At 38.2% G+C, this 18,136-nt stretch overlaps 1 protein-coding gene across 2 annotated transcripts in view; it reads right to left on the bottom strand.

Moving 5' to 3' along the window:
* The window catches only part of ppp2r2ba (protein phosphatase 2, regulatory subunit B, beta a), a 65,277-nt gene that overhangs the window by 45,398 nt on the left and 1,743 nt on the right, over positions 1-18,136 (bottom strand). The window contains exon 1 of one of the 2 annotated variants that reach the window (XM_067457136.1): positions 16,057-16,353. The exons of the other annotated variant lie outside the window; for it this stretch is intronic. Within the exon in view, the coding sequence (XP_067313237.1) occupies positions 16,057-16,135 (79 nt within the window). The 5' untranslated portion in view covers positions 16,136-16,353. Of the gene's footprint in view, positions 1-16,056; positions 16,354-18,136 lie in introns of those variants that run through there. 2 annotated transcript variants of the gene reach the window in all.

The following is an 18,136-nucleotide window of genomic DNA, read 5'->3' as shown; positions in this document are numbered from 1 at the left end:
TGGACGTTTGATGGAGTATTTCTGGGTTAAAAATACTCCTTCAGTTTCGGAGAGTTTTTTTCGAGTATGGGTCGGCTTGACATAAATAGAACGGTCCTTGTATGGGCCGTACGGGCTCTTCTCCCGGTAGGGTGCGCGCGCGTCACTAGAGCGAGAGAGAGGAAATGCACGCCGTAAACACTGCTCTCAACTGCAGATCCAGTCCTCCGTGAAGACTTATGTCGCGCGCCGCGCTCCACTTTATTCCTATGGGTGACGTCGAGCGACTTCAACGCTTCAGCACAGCATTCCGGGAAGGCAGCGCTGCATTTGAACCGATTTGAACGCAGAAATTACGGGAAGCTTCAAAGCATCGCTTCAGTCACGTCTCAAAGTGGATTTCCACGCCCGTGGATTTCCCAGGACTTCAACAAATCATACCAAAGAAGTGTGTTTTTGACGGAGTGGTCCCAGCGATAAAGGTTCGGTCCTGCTTTGGAAGCAGCCGGTGAGTAAAACTATTTCAAATGTCTGTGCTTTTGGCTACCGTCGCGTGAGTTAACATCAGTAAACGACACGATCGCGTGCTTCGTCATTCGTCATTCATTCAAACGTTACACTAGTCTGACTCTGATGTGCAAAACCGTTTTGCTTGCTACTTCTAAGGTCTAGTCGCATACAATAGTCCATAAACCGAATCATGTCCTCATAAACTGCTTGTAAAGACACACAAATGTTGACAGGTCCCTAAATACAGTACATACCACAGAGACGGACGTCCTGAAGTTGCCGTTTCTCCTGTTCAATTTATTTCTGCCTCAGATTTGATTGTGGATCATTATCTGTATTAGCTGAGATAGCGATGGGTTTCTCCACGCTTGAGGACGTCATTCTTTAGCTCCGCCCACACGATACGCCTCCAGTCGCTCGTTTTTTTCCGGAAAGACTCGGTACAGCCTATATTTCTTTTATAAATATGATAAAACTAAAGACTTTTTGGAGATATGAAGGATGCAATACTACTCTATAGGTACTCAAGATTGACATGAGATTGACTGAAACTGAGTGTTTCACCCCCCCTTTAAGAAATCATGTTAATTTCAAAAACTTATATCACTGACAACAGTAGTCCGGCCAGGATATTGTCATTTAAAAGTTGTTGTTGCAGCCTTCAATTGATGTTGATGTTGACATGTTGTGTTTTGGCCCGAAGCTCCGCCCTCCACCTATCAACCAATCACAAAGTCAGTAGTGTTTCCGGGTTGCCAGCTCTGCTCTAGTTACCACAGCTGCAGCTACAAACTGCTGATCCTGCAGCCTATCTGACAGCCTCGAGTCAGGGGGAGAGGGGAGGGGGATACACCGCTCTACAGTCATTTGAAAGTGATTGCAGTACCAGTTTTGGTCACAATCTTGCATACACTTCCTTTAATACTATACCTATTAGTGCACATTATTCCAAAATTACAAATGTTCATCTTTGTCTGTGTTTTTGATTTAAAAAAAAACTATGAACACAGCTGCAACAATATTAAATTAATATTAAAACTGAAGTCTTCTGAGGTAATTTTCTCTCAACATCTGTTTTAGTGACCTGGAAAAGCCAAATATCAAAACACTGAATGCCGTGACTGAGCAATCGGAATCAAGCTTTCATGAGAGAGGCCTAAAAATAGGAATCGAGTGATGAAGGGTTATAATTTGGAAATGTCTAGATACTCTAGAGGGTGAACTTGACTTTAAGCCTCCACGTCCCGGTCTCTATCTCTCAGTTCCCAGCAGGTGACTGCTCAAGTAAACATGGCCTGATTTCTGGGACAACATTTTCATCCTCTGCAAACTGCAAACTTCATTCTGGTATGAAACATCCATTTTTCACAGATCAGTTCCCAACATATTCTTGTTCTACATAGTTCGCTTACTGAACCTTTTAAAATTATGTTTTATGCTGACAAGTGCACGTGATAAACCTGTCTTTGCAAGTCTTGATGAAATCTATTGACTGAGAAATTTTGTAAAATACTTTTAAAAAGTTGTTGTGACACTTTAGTAGGGGAACACACATTCACTATTAACTACAACTTTTACCTCAATAAACTGTTAGTTTACTACTTATTAATGGTTAGTAAGGTAGTTTTTGTAGCATATAAATTTAGGTATTGGGTAAGATTAAGGGATGTAGAATAAAGTCATGCAGATTAATGCATTAATATGTGCTTTATAAGTACTAATAAACAGCCAATATCCTAGTAATATGCATGCTAAAAAGCAACTAGTTAATAGTTAATAACTAAACCTTAAAATAAAGTGTTACCAAAGTCGTTAGGAGAAAGTGAATCCCAAATGTCTATAGACAGTGAGAATAATGTATTCTTTTTACCCTCTTCCATTTAAAAACACATTTTCTTCACAAAAAAAAAGTAAAGTCCCAGCAGATTAGTTCTCTTTTTAAAGCTCTACCCGGCTTCCTTTTCCTTTTTCCTTCTGCTTTTTACCCTATTTCTGTTCCTGTACAACATAACCACACAAAAATATTAACTTGACAAGCATCCTGAAGGAGACAAAGCAGTGTTTGCTGAGATGAATATCACACTAGCACACAAATGCATAAGACCTTCATGTCTCTGTTTATCTCTGTACATGTCTGTAAACGTTTGAGGCTCTTTGACCTGGAAGTGCATGACCCAGATGTGCATTTTTTCCTGATCCCAAAGATTCCATTCAATCATGCGAGGACAATCCTCAATCCCTAATCCCACTAGCCGGAGGGAAATCACGCAGAGTGGTGCGTAAAAGGGGGGATTAACAGATGCAACACTGCTCCGGGACCTTGCATGTAAAACACTTCCCAAAACCACAAACATTGACTTTTTCCGAGAATATGCAATCTCTAAAGGAAAGAAGTGACCTTAGTACACAAACATTCGTGAACACGGATATCTGTGTTGATATGCACTGAAATCGAATTTATAGACATACAGCACTGCCTGACCCAGTGGAAATGATGTGAGCTAAGAAACGGGTTAGAAATCAGCAGTTTTGAGGTCACGTGTATGACTGTTACTTCTTCCAGCAAAACATTATTTTTGCCATTCCTTTACTTTCATAAATGATATGATGCACTACGATATATTATATGAAATAAGATATGCTCTAATGATGCCATATAGGATTAGAAATATACATTATCATTCAAAAATTTGGGGTGAGTAAGATTTTGAATATTGTGAAATATTATAATTTAAAATACCGTAGCTGTTTTCTATTTAAATCTATTTATGATGCAAAGCTGCATTTTCAGCATCATCACTCTAGTGTTCAGATCCATCAGGAATCATTCTAATATGCTGATTTGATGCTCAATAAATATTTCTAATGCATTTTTCAGTATTCTTTAATTCATAGAAAATAAAAATAAAAAACATTTTTGAAATGAAAATATTTTGTAACATTACCATGAAATATATTTACTGTCACTTCCAATTTAATATATACTTGCTTAATAAAAGTATCCTTTCTTTAAAAAAAAAAAAATGGTTTTGAATGGTAGCGTATATGTGGTAGAAATTATATAGGCCTATATGATGCACTATATTGCCAAAAGTTGTGGGACATCTGCCTTTACATGCACATGAACTTTAATGACATCCCATTCTTAATCCGTAGTGCGTTTAATATGGAGTTGGCCCACCCTATATGAAGGGACCCTGTTATATCTTCAACTGGGAAGGCTTTCCACAAGGTTTGGGAGTGTGTTTTTGAACATTCTTCTAGAAGCACGTTTGTGAGGTCAGACACTGATGTTAGACAAGAAGGCCTGGCTCGCTGTCTCTGCTCTAATTCATCCCAAAGGTGTTCTGTCATGTTGAGGTCAGGACTCTGTGTAGGCGACACTAAACTTGCTCATCCATGTCTTTATGGACCTTGCTTTGTGCAAAGTCATATTGGAACAGCACAGGGCCATCCCCAAACTGTTCCCACAAAGTTGGAAGCATGAAATTGTCCAAAATGTCTTGGTACGCTGAAGCATTAAGAGTTCCTTAATGCTTTAGCGTACTGGAACTAAGAGGCCATCTAAGAGTTTACTGTAACTAAGAGGCCAAGACCAACCCCTGAAAACACACACCATAATCCCCACTCCACCAAACTTAACATGTGGAGCAATGCAGTCAGGCAAATACCATTCTCCTGGCAACCGCCAAACCCAGACTTGTCCATCGGATTGCCAGACAGAGAATTGTGAATGGTCACTCCAGAGAACACATCTCCACTTCTCTAGAGTCCAGTGGGGGCGTGCTTTACACCACTGCATCCGACGCTTTGCATTGCACTTGATGATGTTAGGCTTGTATGCAGCTGCTCGGCCATGGAAACCCATTCCATGAAGCTCTCTCTATGCACTGTTTTTGAGCTAATCTGAAAGCTAATTTTACGTGGCCTTACCACTTCGTGGCTGAGTTGCTGTTGTTCCCAATTGCTTCCACTTTGTTATAATACCACTAACAGGGGATTTTTTTCATGAATGGACATATTACGATACCACTCTTCAATTCACTGATGTCCTGAGAGAGACCCATTCTCTCACAAATGTTTGTAGAAGCTTCTGCAGGCCTAGGTGCTTGACTAAATACACCTGTGACCATGGAAGTGATTGGAACACCCACATTGAATGATTTGAACACCCAATACTTTTGGATATATGAAATTTGATACAATGATATGCTTCAAATGTATTTTTCTGTGACCTTTTTCCTCTTTCCCTTTAAAATTTAGAATTAAACACACTGTTTTTGCTACTGTACCTTTAATGTTCTGGGTGGACTATAGAGAGAGCTTTGTGAACATGTCTACACATCTTATTTTCCATGCTGTAAGTGTACTGTTAACAGATTTTCCTGTAAGCCAAAAGTGAAACCAACCCTCCTCTTAAGACAGTCTGAATAAGCCTGTCAATCATGTGTTTCTGCATGGCTGTGTTTGCGTCCCTTGAGTGTGCTGCTGTGTGTTAGCTAGCCTATGACTCACACACCACTAACAGAGAGAGGAGGAGGAAGAGGGCCCTCATCGAGGCCCTGTTAGATCTATTCTGAGTCCTCCAGTCCAAAGGTCATTAGCATAAAACTTGTTAGATAAAAAGAGCTGGTGGAGGTTGATGGGTTTTTGCATCACATCGTTCAATTAGTCAAATGAATTGGACATGAAATAGCAGGTGTCTGATCAGCTCTCCGAATACACAATGTTTCAAACATGCAGCATGCTGAAATATCTGGTTTAAACTAGGGCTGTTAAACGATCATGATTAATCGCATCCAAAATAAAAGTTTGTGTTTACATAATATATTTGTGTGTGCTGTGTATAATTATTATGTATATATAAATACACACACATGCATGTGTATATTTAAGAAAACACTTTTATATTTATATATAAAATTTATATAATATAAATTTTATATATATATATATATATATATATATATATATATATATATATATATATATATATATATATATATATATATATATATATATACATATATATATATACATATATATATATACAGCTCATGAAAACCCAAAATTCCTATCTCAAAAAATTAGCATATTTCATCCGACCAATAAAAGAAAAGTGTTTTTAATACAAAAAAAGTCAACCTTCAAAATAATTATGTTCAGTTATGCACTCAATACTTGGTCGGGAATCCTTTTGCAGAAATGACTGCTTCAGTGCGGCGTGGCATGGAGGCGATCAGCCTGTGGCACTGCTGAGGTGTTATGGAGGCCCAGGATGCTTCGATAGCGGCCTTAAGCTCATCCAGAGTGTTGGGTCTTGCATCTCTCAACTTTATCTTCACAATATCCCACAGACTCTCTATGGGGTTCAGGTCAGGAGAGTTGGCAGGCCAATTGAGCACAGTAATACCATGGTCAGTAAACCATTTACCAGTGGTTTTGGCACTGCGACTGTGAGCAGGTGCCAGGTCGTGCTGAAAAACCAAATCTTCATCTCCATAAAGCTTTTCAGCAGATGGAAGCATGAAGTGCTCCAAAATCTCCTGTTAGCTAGCTGCATTGACCCTGCCCTCGATAAAACACAGTGGACCAACACCAGCAGCTGACATGGCACCCCAGACCATCACTGACTGTGGGTACTTGGCACTGGACTTCAGGCGTTTTGGCATTTCCTTCTCCCCAGTCTTCCTCCAGACTCTGGCACCTTGATTTCCGAATGACAAGCAAAATTTACTTTCATCCGAAAAAAGTACTTTGGACCACTGAGCAACAGTCCAGTGCTGCTTCTCTGTAGCCCAAAGTGGCTTGACCTGGGGAATGCGGCACCTGTAGCCCATTTCCTGCACACGCCTGTGCACGGTGGCTCTGGATGTCTCTACTCCAGACTCAGTCCACTGCTTCCGCAGGTCCCCCAAGGTCTGGAATCGGTCCTTCTCCACAATCTTCCTCAGGGTCCGGTCACCTCTTCTCGTTGTGCAGCGTTTTTTGCCACACTTTTTCCTTCCCACAGACTTCCCACTGAGGTGCCTTTATAAAGCACTCTGGGAACAGCCTATTCATTCAGAAATTTCTTTCTGTGTCTTACCCTCTCGCTTGAGGGTGTGTCAATGATGGCCTTCTGGACAGCAGTCAGGTCGGCAGTCTTACCCATGATTGCGGTTTTGAGTAATGAACCAGGCTGGGAGTTTTTAAAAGCCTGAGAAATCTTTTGCAGGTGTTTAGAGTTAATTAGTTGATTCAGATGATAAGGTTAATAGCTCGTTTAGAGAACCTTTTCATGATATGCTAATTTTTTGAGATAGGAATTTGGGGTTTTCATGAGCTGTATGCCAAAATCATCAGTATTAAAACAATAAAAGACCTGAAATATTTCAGTTGGTGTGCAATGAATCTAAAATATATGAAAGTTTAATTTTTATCATTACATTATGGAAAATAATGAACTTTATCACAATATGCAATTTTTTTGAGAAGGACCTGTATATTATATATATATATATATATATATATATATATATATATATATATATATATATATATATATATATATATATATATATATATATATATATATATATATATATATAATATACAGGTCCTTCTCAAAAAATTATATATATATATATATATATATATATATATATATATATATATATATATATATATATATATATACAGTTTATACATGCACCCATTTCTTAAATATATACTTGCGTAAGTCTTTTCAAATATACATAATTATACACGGCACACACACATATATATGTAAACACTTTTGGATGCAATTGATCACGATTAATCTTTTAACAGCCCTAGTTTAAACAAGCTTGAGCTTTAAACATAGGCCATAGTTTTGATACTTAACCATGCTGATTAGACACGGCAGACACTTAATGTAAAACAGGTATTTTTTATATATTTTTTATAAATAAAAAATAAAAATACATTTTGTATAATATTACAAAAAATTTCTATTCAAAGAAATTGGAATAACAAAATGTATCATAGTTTCTACAAAAATATTAAGCAGCACAACTGAAGACTGGAATAATAATGCTGAAAATTCAGCTTTGCCATCACAGGAATAAATGGCATTTTACTGAATATATTGTATAGAAAAGCATTACTTTAAATGTTAATAATATTTCACAATATTTACATTTTTACTGTATTTTTGATCAAATAAACGCAGCCTCAGTGAGCATAAGAGATTTTTCAAAAAGATTTTAAAAATCGTTATTTACAGTATATACATCAGGCTACTAGCTAGCCAAGACAAACAGTAAATTGACGTGACACCTTGACTTGACTTGAATTATGCAATTTAAAAGTAACTTAAATGAATATATTTGACTGTTGAATAGTCCAGTTGACATCAAAATGTAATACTCCACAGCTCATTTACATATAGAATTTTAAAATGTGCAAAGAAAATAAATAAACTGGTCCTAGATAGTAAAAGAGTGGAAAACTAAATTACAAGGTTGACTAACAGTAATAGTGGACTGCTGTGAAAATATGGCCCACTTTGAAGGGCGTACATGACAGATTTCCAGCATTTCATTGGTGGTACAGCAAGATGACCTTACAGTCTGTCACTTTCAATAGTGTGGGAGTCGATGTTTTCTCCAAACTGCACGCCGCTCGTGATTCATTGGCTGCAACGGGCCTGGCGCCTCTCCGAGAACTTTCATTAAACGCGAAGAGAAGCCTACTTCTGTATACGGCCATCCTGGGCATAAATAATTTTACAGGGGGAGGGAGCGAAGGAAGTGAGGATGTATGTTTTTTTTTTGCATAGCATATTAATGGATTTTCCTGGCCTACTTATTCAAGTACGCACGCATGAACACACACAGCATTATGGAATAACAACTTGCTCATACTCTCACCTACAGTATGTTACATCAATAATTAAAACTGGCGTCTGTGCACTGCCTTTCCTTTGAATCAAGGAGCAAAAATATACATGTGTGAAGTAGCACAATGACACATCATTGGAGAAATCACAAACATGCAACAAGGAACTATATAGAAACAGTGCTGATTCATTTGGCCCATGTCTGTCTCTCCCTGCTTAGTCATGTACCAGAAGTGGAAAAAGGTAATTGATCCAGCAGGTTTCTTTTTAAAGCTGTGCTCCTGCTCAGTATTTCCTGGATGTGCAGAATATAGCCAAGACAAAAGAGCTCCTTATCTGAGAACACCGCAAAGCTTCAGCCCCAAAAATGTCTGCGAGCCGAGCATAAATATAGGTAACATGCATGGAGTCTCTCTTTCCCCCTCCCTCTCTCTCTCTCGTTCTTCCTGGAGTCTCTTCACAGATCTGAATCAGCTGACCTGCCCTCAGTCTGGAGAACACAAAGCAGGATTTGTGCTGCTGTGGTTTCTCGTCTCTCTCGCTGAAAGAGTGGACGGAAGACTAATGCGTCCACCTCTTTTGAAAGGAAACTGATGCAGGATTTGGACAAAGACAAAGTGTGTGTGTGTGAGTATGTGTGTGAATGCACAAACACCTGGCTCGGAGAATTTCAAAGCTTGAGCCGAAGAACCTCAGCCTAATGTGAGAGATTTTAGTTTGCAGTGGCGCCAAAACATATTTGAACATGTAGGCCACGCTTAAAACATTTTCAGAATGTTTGCCAAGCAACACACAGACGCAATGGTGCAGTAATACTGATGTAATGCGGTCACAGGTGCATGTTTGTATAGAAATTTACAATGGCTTTGAACGTAGGTCAACCAATCATAATTAAGGAACGGAACTATCTTTTTTTAGAAATATTGTATATAGAAATATATAAGTAAAAAAATATTTTACTTGAGAAGTGTGCTTGTGCTCTTTTTCTTTATAATAAATGTGAGTTTGTTTGCTATTTTTCTACATAATGCAAGAAATGAAGAAATGCATTAATTTTAAAGAGATAGTTCACCCAAAAATTAAAATTTGATGTTTATCTGCTTACCCCCAGGGCATTCAAGGTGTGTTTGTTTCTTCAGTAGAACAAAAATAAAGATTTTTCACTCCAACCGTTGCTGTATAATGAATGTCAATGGGGTGTTTTCTATGAGAGCCATTATGAGAGTAAAAAACACAGACATACGAATCCATATTTAACCCTATATATATATATATATATATATATATATATATATATATATATATATATATAGGGTTAAATATGGATTTGTATGTCTGTGTGTATATATATATATATATATATATATATATATATATATATATATATATATATATATATATATATATATATATATATATATATATATTCCTTAGTGCCTGCGTGGATGGCAGATCGGCCGAATGATGCATCTATGTAAATATATATCTATGATCGCGGCAGGTTTTTTACCTTACTTGACGGAAGTAATAGCATTAGGAATACTAGATGAGATTCTGATATATGAGGTAAAAAAATAACACAAATACTGTTCAGAAACCTATCGTTTAAAGCTACAATGTGTAACTTTTTTAGTTTATTCTTAGCTAAAAACACTTAGTTCTTTCAAAAATATGTGCTCATTAATGTATATTTACTTCTTTCAAGTATTAAAGTATTTTCGTAAGTTTATAATATGCCATTGAAAATACATACGGGTGAGGGGTTCGAATGCTGGTCGCCATGTTGCTCCTCCATCTTGAAAGTACATTAGCCAAAGAGGGACATACCCAAATTCAAGCTTCGCTTTTCGCGTTTTAACACTCGATGGCAGTCATGAACGAGGTCGAACTGGAAGCCATGTTAATCTTGGACTAAATCGGCCACCGTAGGAGTTAAAACGAAATCGGAATTGAGAAGAACAGAAACTAATATTCACTGGATTGTCAAATACCTTTTCACCGCTAGATGGGGGAAAATATCACACAGTGTAGCTTTAAATCAATGTGTCGTCACGAGCCACAGGGTTTAAAGGGTTAGTTCACCCAAAAATGAAATTGATGTCACTAAAGACTCACCCTAATGTCGTTCCACACCCGTAAGACCTCCGTTCATCTTCAGAACACAGTTTAAGATATTTTATATTTTGTCCAACAGCGTATCTAAGTGGAACATCATCAAAGTAGTCCATATGTGACATCAGTTAGTTAATTAGAATCTCTTGAAGCATCGAAAATACATTTTGGTCCAAAAATAACAAAAACTACGACTTTATTCAGCATTGTCTTCTCTTCCTTGTATGTGTTCAATCCTCAAATAAAGATTCAAACTGTTATGAATCAGCGTATTGATTCATGATTTGGATCGCATGCCAAACTGCTGAAATCACGTGACATTGGCGATCCGAATGATTGATCGATTCACAACCGGTTGAATCGATGCTTCAAGAGATTCTAATTAACAAACTGATGTGACATATGGACTACCTTTCTGGACAGTATAGTGTGCATTCACTTAGATACACTGTCGGACTTAATATAAAATATCGTAAACTCTGTTCCGAAGATGAACGGCGGTCTTACGGGTGCAGAACAACATTAGGGTGAGTCATTAATGACATCAATTGCATTTTTGGGAGAACTAACCCTTTTAAAATTGATTTGTATGTCTGTGTTTTTTACTCTCATAGTGGCATAGTGTCAAAGAAAACACTCCATTGACATGCATTATACGAACAACGGTTGGAGGAAAAAATCTTCATTTGTGTTCTACTGAATAAACAGACGAACCTACATCTTGGATGCCCTTGGCTGGGGGTAAGCAGATAAACATCAAATTTTCCTTTTTGTGTGAACTAGCCCTCTAAAGTGTGACCAAACACTTTTTAGGGAGAACAACTAATTAATGCAAGTCAAATTAAAAATGAATGGCTTCATAACTCATTGGTTCTCACAGAAGCTCAAATGTGCTGTGTAACTTTTGGGGTGAACTATCTCTTTAATAAGAAACATCAGAGACAAAGTTGATACATAAATGAAACATAACTTCAGTCTCCTCTGAGTAAAAAGTATCCTCTGAGTAATAAAGTCACACACACACACACACACTGCCTCTCTTACAATCTGTTTAGTTAAGAGGTTATGTGAGCACTTCGAGAGATCGACCTGTTCTCTGTGTAATGTGTCTAGTCTACAGTCTCACATCTCTCCTCCCCCACTTAACCTCTCACAAATCTTCCTCTCATATCATGATATCTACTTTACAGCTCGGGCCGCACACACACGCACATGCTCTCATGTTGTATAATTCCCATCACCAGTGAGGCTTCTCATATGTGTGTGCAATGTGCATATAACAAGCCAGCCGCTGCTTGTTTTTCCCTGACACAAGCAAAATAAGCGCAATTCACCAGTGTTTAAAAGTTAATCCATCAAAAATTGTTATTGAACCCCCCACACACACATAACTCATGAATCAACCCATCAAAAAGCATGCAATGACTAAGCATGCTGACTTCCTCCTCAAGACAGCGGGGGTTTGAAAAAACTGATTTATCAGTCGCCACACACCCAGGTTTCTGCCCCCGTTTGCTTGTAGGTGCTATAACCGCAGTTCTGGTTCAATCCCCATTTCATGCTGAAATAAACGATCTACTGCCCGGCCTCTAGGCCAACACCTTGATATTACATTAGCCATTCATCCGACAAACACAAACAAGCAACCTCGAAACAAGTTTGCATCTGCAGCGGGGCTGGATAGATCACTGAGAAAATTCACTTCGAGGCCTCCGGGTCAGTTCACTAATGAACGACCGGATATTGAACGCTGAAAGCTCAGCCGGACCCCTGGGCATTGACAGACTACGCCGTTCCATCCGTCCTCATTGGATCAGTTCGACTCCCCACCTACCCAATTTATTTGCTCGGTGAACAGAAGAGCCGGAGTGCACTTCATTAGCACTGATCAAGCTTTTTTAAGATCCATAACATGCACGCACATGTCGTCAGAGTCATTGGCGCTGACCTCTGTTATACAACCACAGGCTCTCTCATCCATTTACTCATCAGTTTTTCTGCACACTTGCTGGTGGCTACAGCTGAGCTTTGATGCCGGTCAGCATACAGCGTCTTTCGAACTGTGTGTCAGCTGTATTATTTTGTCATTTAGGGTCGGGAAGCCAACATGACCCTGTTTGGTGTTTTGAAATGCTGGATTATAGAGGTTACAACTGTTTGAAAATGAGCAGGAGCACAAGGCGTCTCTAAAACAGACTCCCTGGCTCGACTGCCAACAAAGTAAGCCAGCGATGAATAATTAATCTACTGTTGTATCATTAAAACTGTCCAATAAATTTGTGACTATGATTGGTCTAAACAGAGGCATATGATAGCTAAATCTAGCACAATCACTGTAAAGACTCAGTTTTATGTGATTTGTTTACACCACACTGGCATCTTAATGGACCCTCATAAGAGCCATTTTAATTCCTTGACATTTTTGAGTAAATCACCTGAGCAGTAAAAAAAATGCCATCCCCGCTAAAAAATATACATTCTCAGAACATCCGCACTGATGTCAAAGCATCATCTACAGTAGTTACGTTCCCAGAATGTTCCTAGACGGTTATGATGATGGAGTTAAAGAAGGTCCTGCAAACCTTATGGGAATGTAGCGTAGAGACCGCCACACGCACTGAACAAGATATGTTGCAGCGCAGTCCTGGGAATCCATGAATCACCCCCATCTGACTAACAGGGAACCGCATGGGAATGTTTTGTTAATATCCCAAATGTCCTCTTTGTAACGTTGCTTTGTGGCCATAGAATTACCTAAATGGAATGTTCCCCTAAAGTCATATCAGGAACGTTTTTATATGCAACAAAGGACCATGTGGAAATGTTCTGTTAGCATTCCAAATGTCCTCTTTGTAATGTTGCTATGTGACCATGAAAAAAACAAAATGGAACGTCCCCCTGATGTCATAAGGACTTTTTAACAGCAGCACTTTCATTACCAAAAGAAGATGTTTTAGGAAAGTCCTTAATGTTCTGTAAAGATTCAGGATTTTCGTCACCTTTAGAGAACTTTTAAGGAGCATTGTGCAAGTCGCGAGAACGTCCCCTCCTACATGGAATGTGACTATTGCTGCTTTACAGTAGCCTGACAAGCCAGACACACATCAAGATGTTTGGTCTGGATACTCACACTCTAAAAAATGCTGGGTTAAAAACAACCCAAGTTGGGTTGAAAATGCACCGACCCAACAATTGGGTTGTTTTAACCCAATGGTTGAGTTGTTCTTACCCAGCAATTGGGTTGTCTTAAGCAACATTTAACCCAACCACTGGGTTAAAACAACTCAACCATTGGGTTAAAACAACTCAATTGTTGGGTCGGTGCATTTTCAACCCAACTTGGGTTGTTTTTAACCCAGCATTTTTTAGAGTGCACCAATGACAGGGCTCAATCTGAGGGGCGGGATAAATGGTTGTCTTTCAAACTCCCTCTGCACGGCGTGCACGCAATTGGATAGTGCTAAACCAACCAGAGCTAGTTGAAAGATTAAACTTTAGCCGTATCCGGTCAGCAAAACTCCGAACACATCTTCCCTTTTTAAGAATGACTTCAGTGCCGTTCTTTGTTCTTTTCTCAGAGAAAAGCTTAACTCCAAGTCTTCCAGAGTCGCGGTCAAAGCGGATTCGAAAGACCGCCGTTCGCCAGTTTCTGTGTTTATTAGTAGCACGCAAGTGCAACTCGGCCGTCATTATGTTAAGCCCCGCCCACCGACTCTAGACACGATGTGATTGGCCCGCCCAGAGTTTGGCGTTTACAGCTCAGAAGGGTATTGAGAGTTGCTAGACGACACTCGCAGGCAGATTAGATTTGCTGCCGCTAGGGTGAGTCTAGATTTCTAGGCTAGCTTTCCAGAAGAATTCCAGAGGAATTCAGAGGAAGTTGAAATTTCCCGATTCCAACCTCAACGGGTTCCATTAAATCACACGTCTTGAGCACATGATGGTGCCATCATCCAGCGAGAGTGTTTCATAAAATATGAATTATAATGCTATGCCATGCTAACCAGCCAAACCTGGACCCCTTGGTTTTACGCTTCATCTACTACAAAGAACATGCTAACGTTAGAGGCGCACTTTGACACACCAGGTGCCTTTTCAAAATGAATTTTGCTATAGTCCAAGTTTTGGCTTTTTGCCTTTTATTGTTTTACAAATGAAGAACAAACAGGAAAGTGAGGGGAATATGATCATGACATGACGCAGGCCGGAATCAAACCTACACAATGACTCTTTATGTTTCATGAGCACATGAGCTGCCCAATGCACCACACTTCCATAATCATAGACCACTTTAATTAGGATGGGAAGTTATGGCTGTTTGCTCACAACCAGGTTTCTCTTCAGATAAGGGCATGCAGGTGATCATTCTAATAACAGCCTCAGTTTGCCCTTCAGTGCACTAAATCTGACCACAGTGTCCAAAGAAATAATCTAACAATGATTTACAATATCGGGCTAAGTAAGTGCCGCTTCAAGCACTGTATTCGATTCTGTTTTCATTCGTACACAGTGCAAATCAATAAAACACAAACGTGTATCTTTAGAGACAGTACGGTATTATATGAATGTTGTTTTTGTGAACATAAAGAGGGTCACATTTTCCTGTTTAATGGTAAACAGCAACAGAGGGCAAAAATAAATCAGACTTTTATGGTTGACAGGCTCTGCTGTTCAACAGTGTTGTAAAGAAGATGTAGGGCACATAAACTCACACACACACTCACAAGGATACTTATTGGACCAAATAACATGGCTTCCTGTAGATACATTGTATTTGACCACTTTTGCCTGTTTGACACAGAGTTAAAGCACAATATTAAAGTTGCTTTTATGACTATCCAAAACTGTTCAGTCACAATAAGGCTCCAGGTCAGAAGAACAGCGTGGAGTCATGATTGAAAGGTCATCGCTTGGGTACTGGGGGCTTATGAAATAGTCTCATCTCATTCATACAGATCGGGATACGATCGTCATATACAGTCATATTTAATCTACATCAGAACAGCCTATTACTTTCTAGGGAATAACACTTCTATCTCAGTCACTCGAAGAAAATTTATTTTATATATACAAATCTAGACCAGAAGTCTGAGACTATATTGGAAAAACTGGATTTTATTCGTTGGAAATAATAATAGTGATAATATCGTTTGTAGTTTGTGTATCTCTGTGTTTTGTAGTTCCATTCAGTCTGTATATATATATATATATATATATATATATATATATATATATATATATATATATATATATATATATATATATATATATATATATATATATATATATATACACACAAACACACACACATCCAATCATTATATAGCCTAATGCAAATGTATAAAACTATCATTAAAATATAGATTTTCCCACCCATTCTTAGCCACAACACATTATCATATATTACTTCAAATGTATAAAACAAAATCTTTTCCCACTCATTCTTGGCCACAACACATTCAGTTGTAAAATAAGCAGTGCTCATCATGAACATCTCTTGCACTTCCAGACAGAAAGTTGTCGTTACGCAGCATGCTGTGACCCAGCAAAATCAATCTCCAGCTGTCTGCGCGCCGCGGATCGGCTCTTACCTTCCGTGTGACAGCTCGAGGAGAGCAGGGTGCTCGGAGGTCGGAAGAGGTAAGGCAGGTACCGGGAGAAACATTTCATCTTTCTTTCGTCCGTTTTCCTTTGGGAGGGTCCTTTCCCACCATCCGCGCTGCGGTGACAGCAGATCCGGACCGGAGGAGGGATGCTGCTGCTGCTCCCTGGATGCGTGTGGAGTCACGGCAGCATCCTAAACACTTCTCACGCGTGTGTCAAGGCGTGCTGTGCATCCTCACAGTTCATCATGTTTTCCTCCCAGAAGGACGGAGGGTTGAGCTGTTTTCCTGAGCTTCGGTTGGGAGGGGCAGTGATGGGGGCAGTCACGCTGCTTGGACATTTACCCTATGAGCAGGAAGCCCTGGTGAAGCACAGCCCGGCTGATCATCAAGCTTTATTTAGATGCACTCAAAGCGAGACATAAAATCAACCTCATGTTTATGAGAGTGACCGTAAACTTTTTTCTGTTCAAGTTAAAGCTGTCCAACAGCGCCATCTCATGGTTGGCATGTATACCGACATTACATGCTTTTGACATTTCAGTATTAACCTCACAGGACGTTTTTTTTTTTTTTTGTGTATTTTTTTGTATTTATTTATTTTTGTCAATACATTGTTTAGACTTTAGCATAAGAAACTATTTTTATTTAATTTATGATAATGTATTCATATGTAATGCTATGTCCTCAGAAGTGGAGACCACAACTCAGTTGAAAATTATATGTATACAGGCAAAAACAATGGGATTTTTTGTTCATTCACCAATCAATTTTCAGGTTTCAGGATTTTTTTTAACCAGACTTTGTTTAAAGGTGCTTCTTAATAAAAGATGTAATGGAATGAACTGATCCCATTTTACTTTATGCATTGGGTAAAGAGGCCATACATGGGTTTTCCCTTTTAGTACACTGATTCTAATAATATTTTCAAATATAATATCTAATATTTTATAGGAATATTGACATTTCTTTCCATATTCAGTTGTAGTGATCAACTGATAAACAAGTCCCGGTGTGGACATGTATGAAATCAATGTCCTGTTTTATAACAGAACCCCATAACAATTTCCTGAGATGTTGATTTATATCAAACCATTTGAAAATTGATCAGATTGAAATGTAATCACAAAATTAGTATTATCATTTTCCATAAGAGTGCTACATTTAATCTAAATATCTCTGAAATGATCTCTTTACAGGACGCCCAGACATGTGTGGAGTCACAGAAATTCACTAAAATATGAGGACACTGGCAACTAGGAGGTTAATATTCAGTCAATTTAAGTTAATTTTCTGTTTAACTAACAAATGTTTACTTTTAGCTAAAAAAAACAACAAAAAGGATACCATGCTTAAACACAAAATGCCAACACTAACATAATGCCAAAAAAGCATACATAAAACATCCCATAGACTACTATTAACAAAAATAAAGATAGGAGTTAAAATAACATCTGAGAACATTATAAAATAACATCTGAGAACATATTTATGTTTTTCAGTCTGTAGATTAAAATGTTATACATTATACTTACAGTAATACAGTGATGCTGTAAAAATTAGGAAAATTTACTGGTGATTCTCTGCCATGACTTTATCCGTTAAGTTAAGGACATTTTCTTTAACTCTAAACTACAGAGTACCAAATCAAAATTCAGAGAGAAAAATCATTATAGGCTACAGAAAATTCCTCTATAGGCAAACACTAAAAATGTACATAAAAAGTGCACAGTTTACTGTAGAAATATGAAGAAATTTTCCATACAGATTGTTCCCCCGTTGTATTTTGAATGACACATTGCACTGTGTTGTATTTTAAGGAATTTCCGTAAAATGACTGGATAATATCCTGGCAGAAATTTACCAGTACATTTACTGTACAGTATATATTAACACAGTATATGGGTCCTCTTTTTACAGCATGCAACTTCAAAGGTTTTAACAATATTTTACTGCAAAGTACCCAAGTTGCTTTGCAAAAAATTTGATAACTATAAAATATACAGTGCATCTTCACTGTAAGTAATTAGAACCAGGCTTGCCGATCTCAGTAGATCAGAAGTTACAC

Source organism: Pseudorasbora parva, chromosome 11, assembly GCF_024679245.1.
Source record: "Pseudorasbora parva isolate DD20220531a chromosome 11, ASM2467924v1, whole genome shotgun sequence".
Lineage (NCBI taxonomy): Eukaryota > Metazoa > Chordata > Actinopteri > Cypriniformes > Gobionidae > Pseudorasbora > Pseudorasbora parva.
The sequence above is the reverse complement of the archived record's forward strand: the minus strand, read 5'-3'. Positions and strand labels throughout refer to the sequence as shown.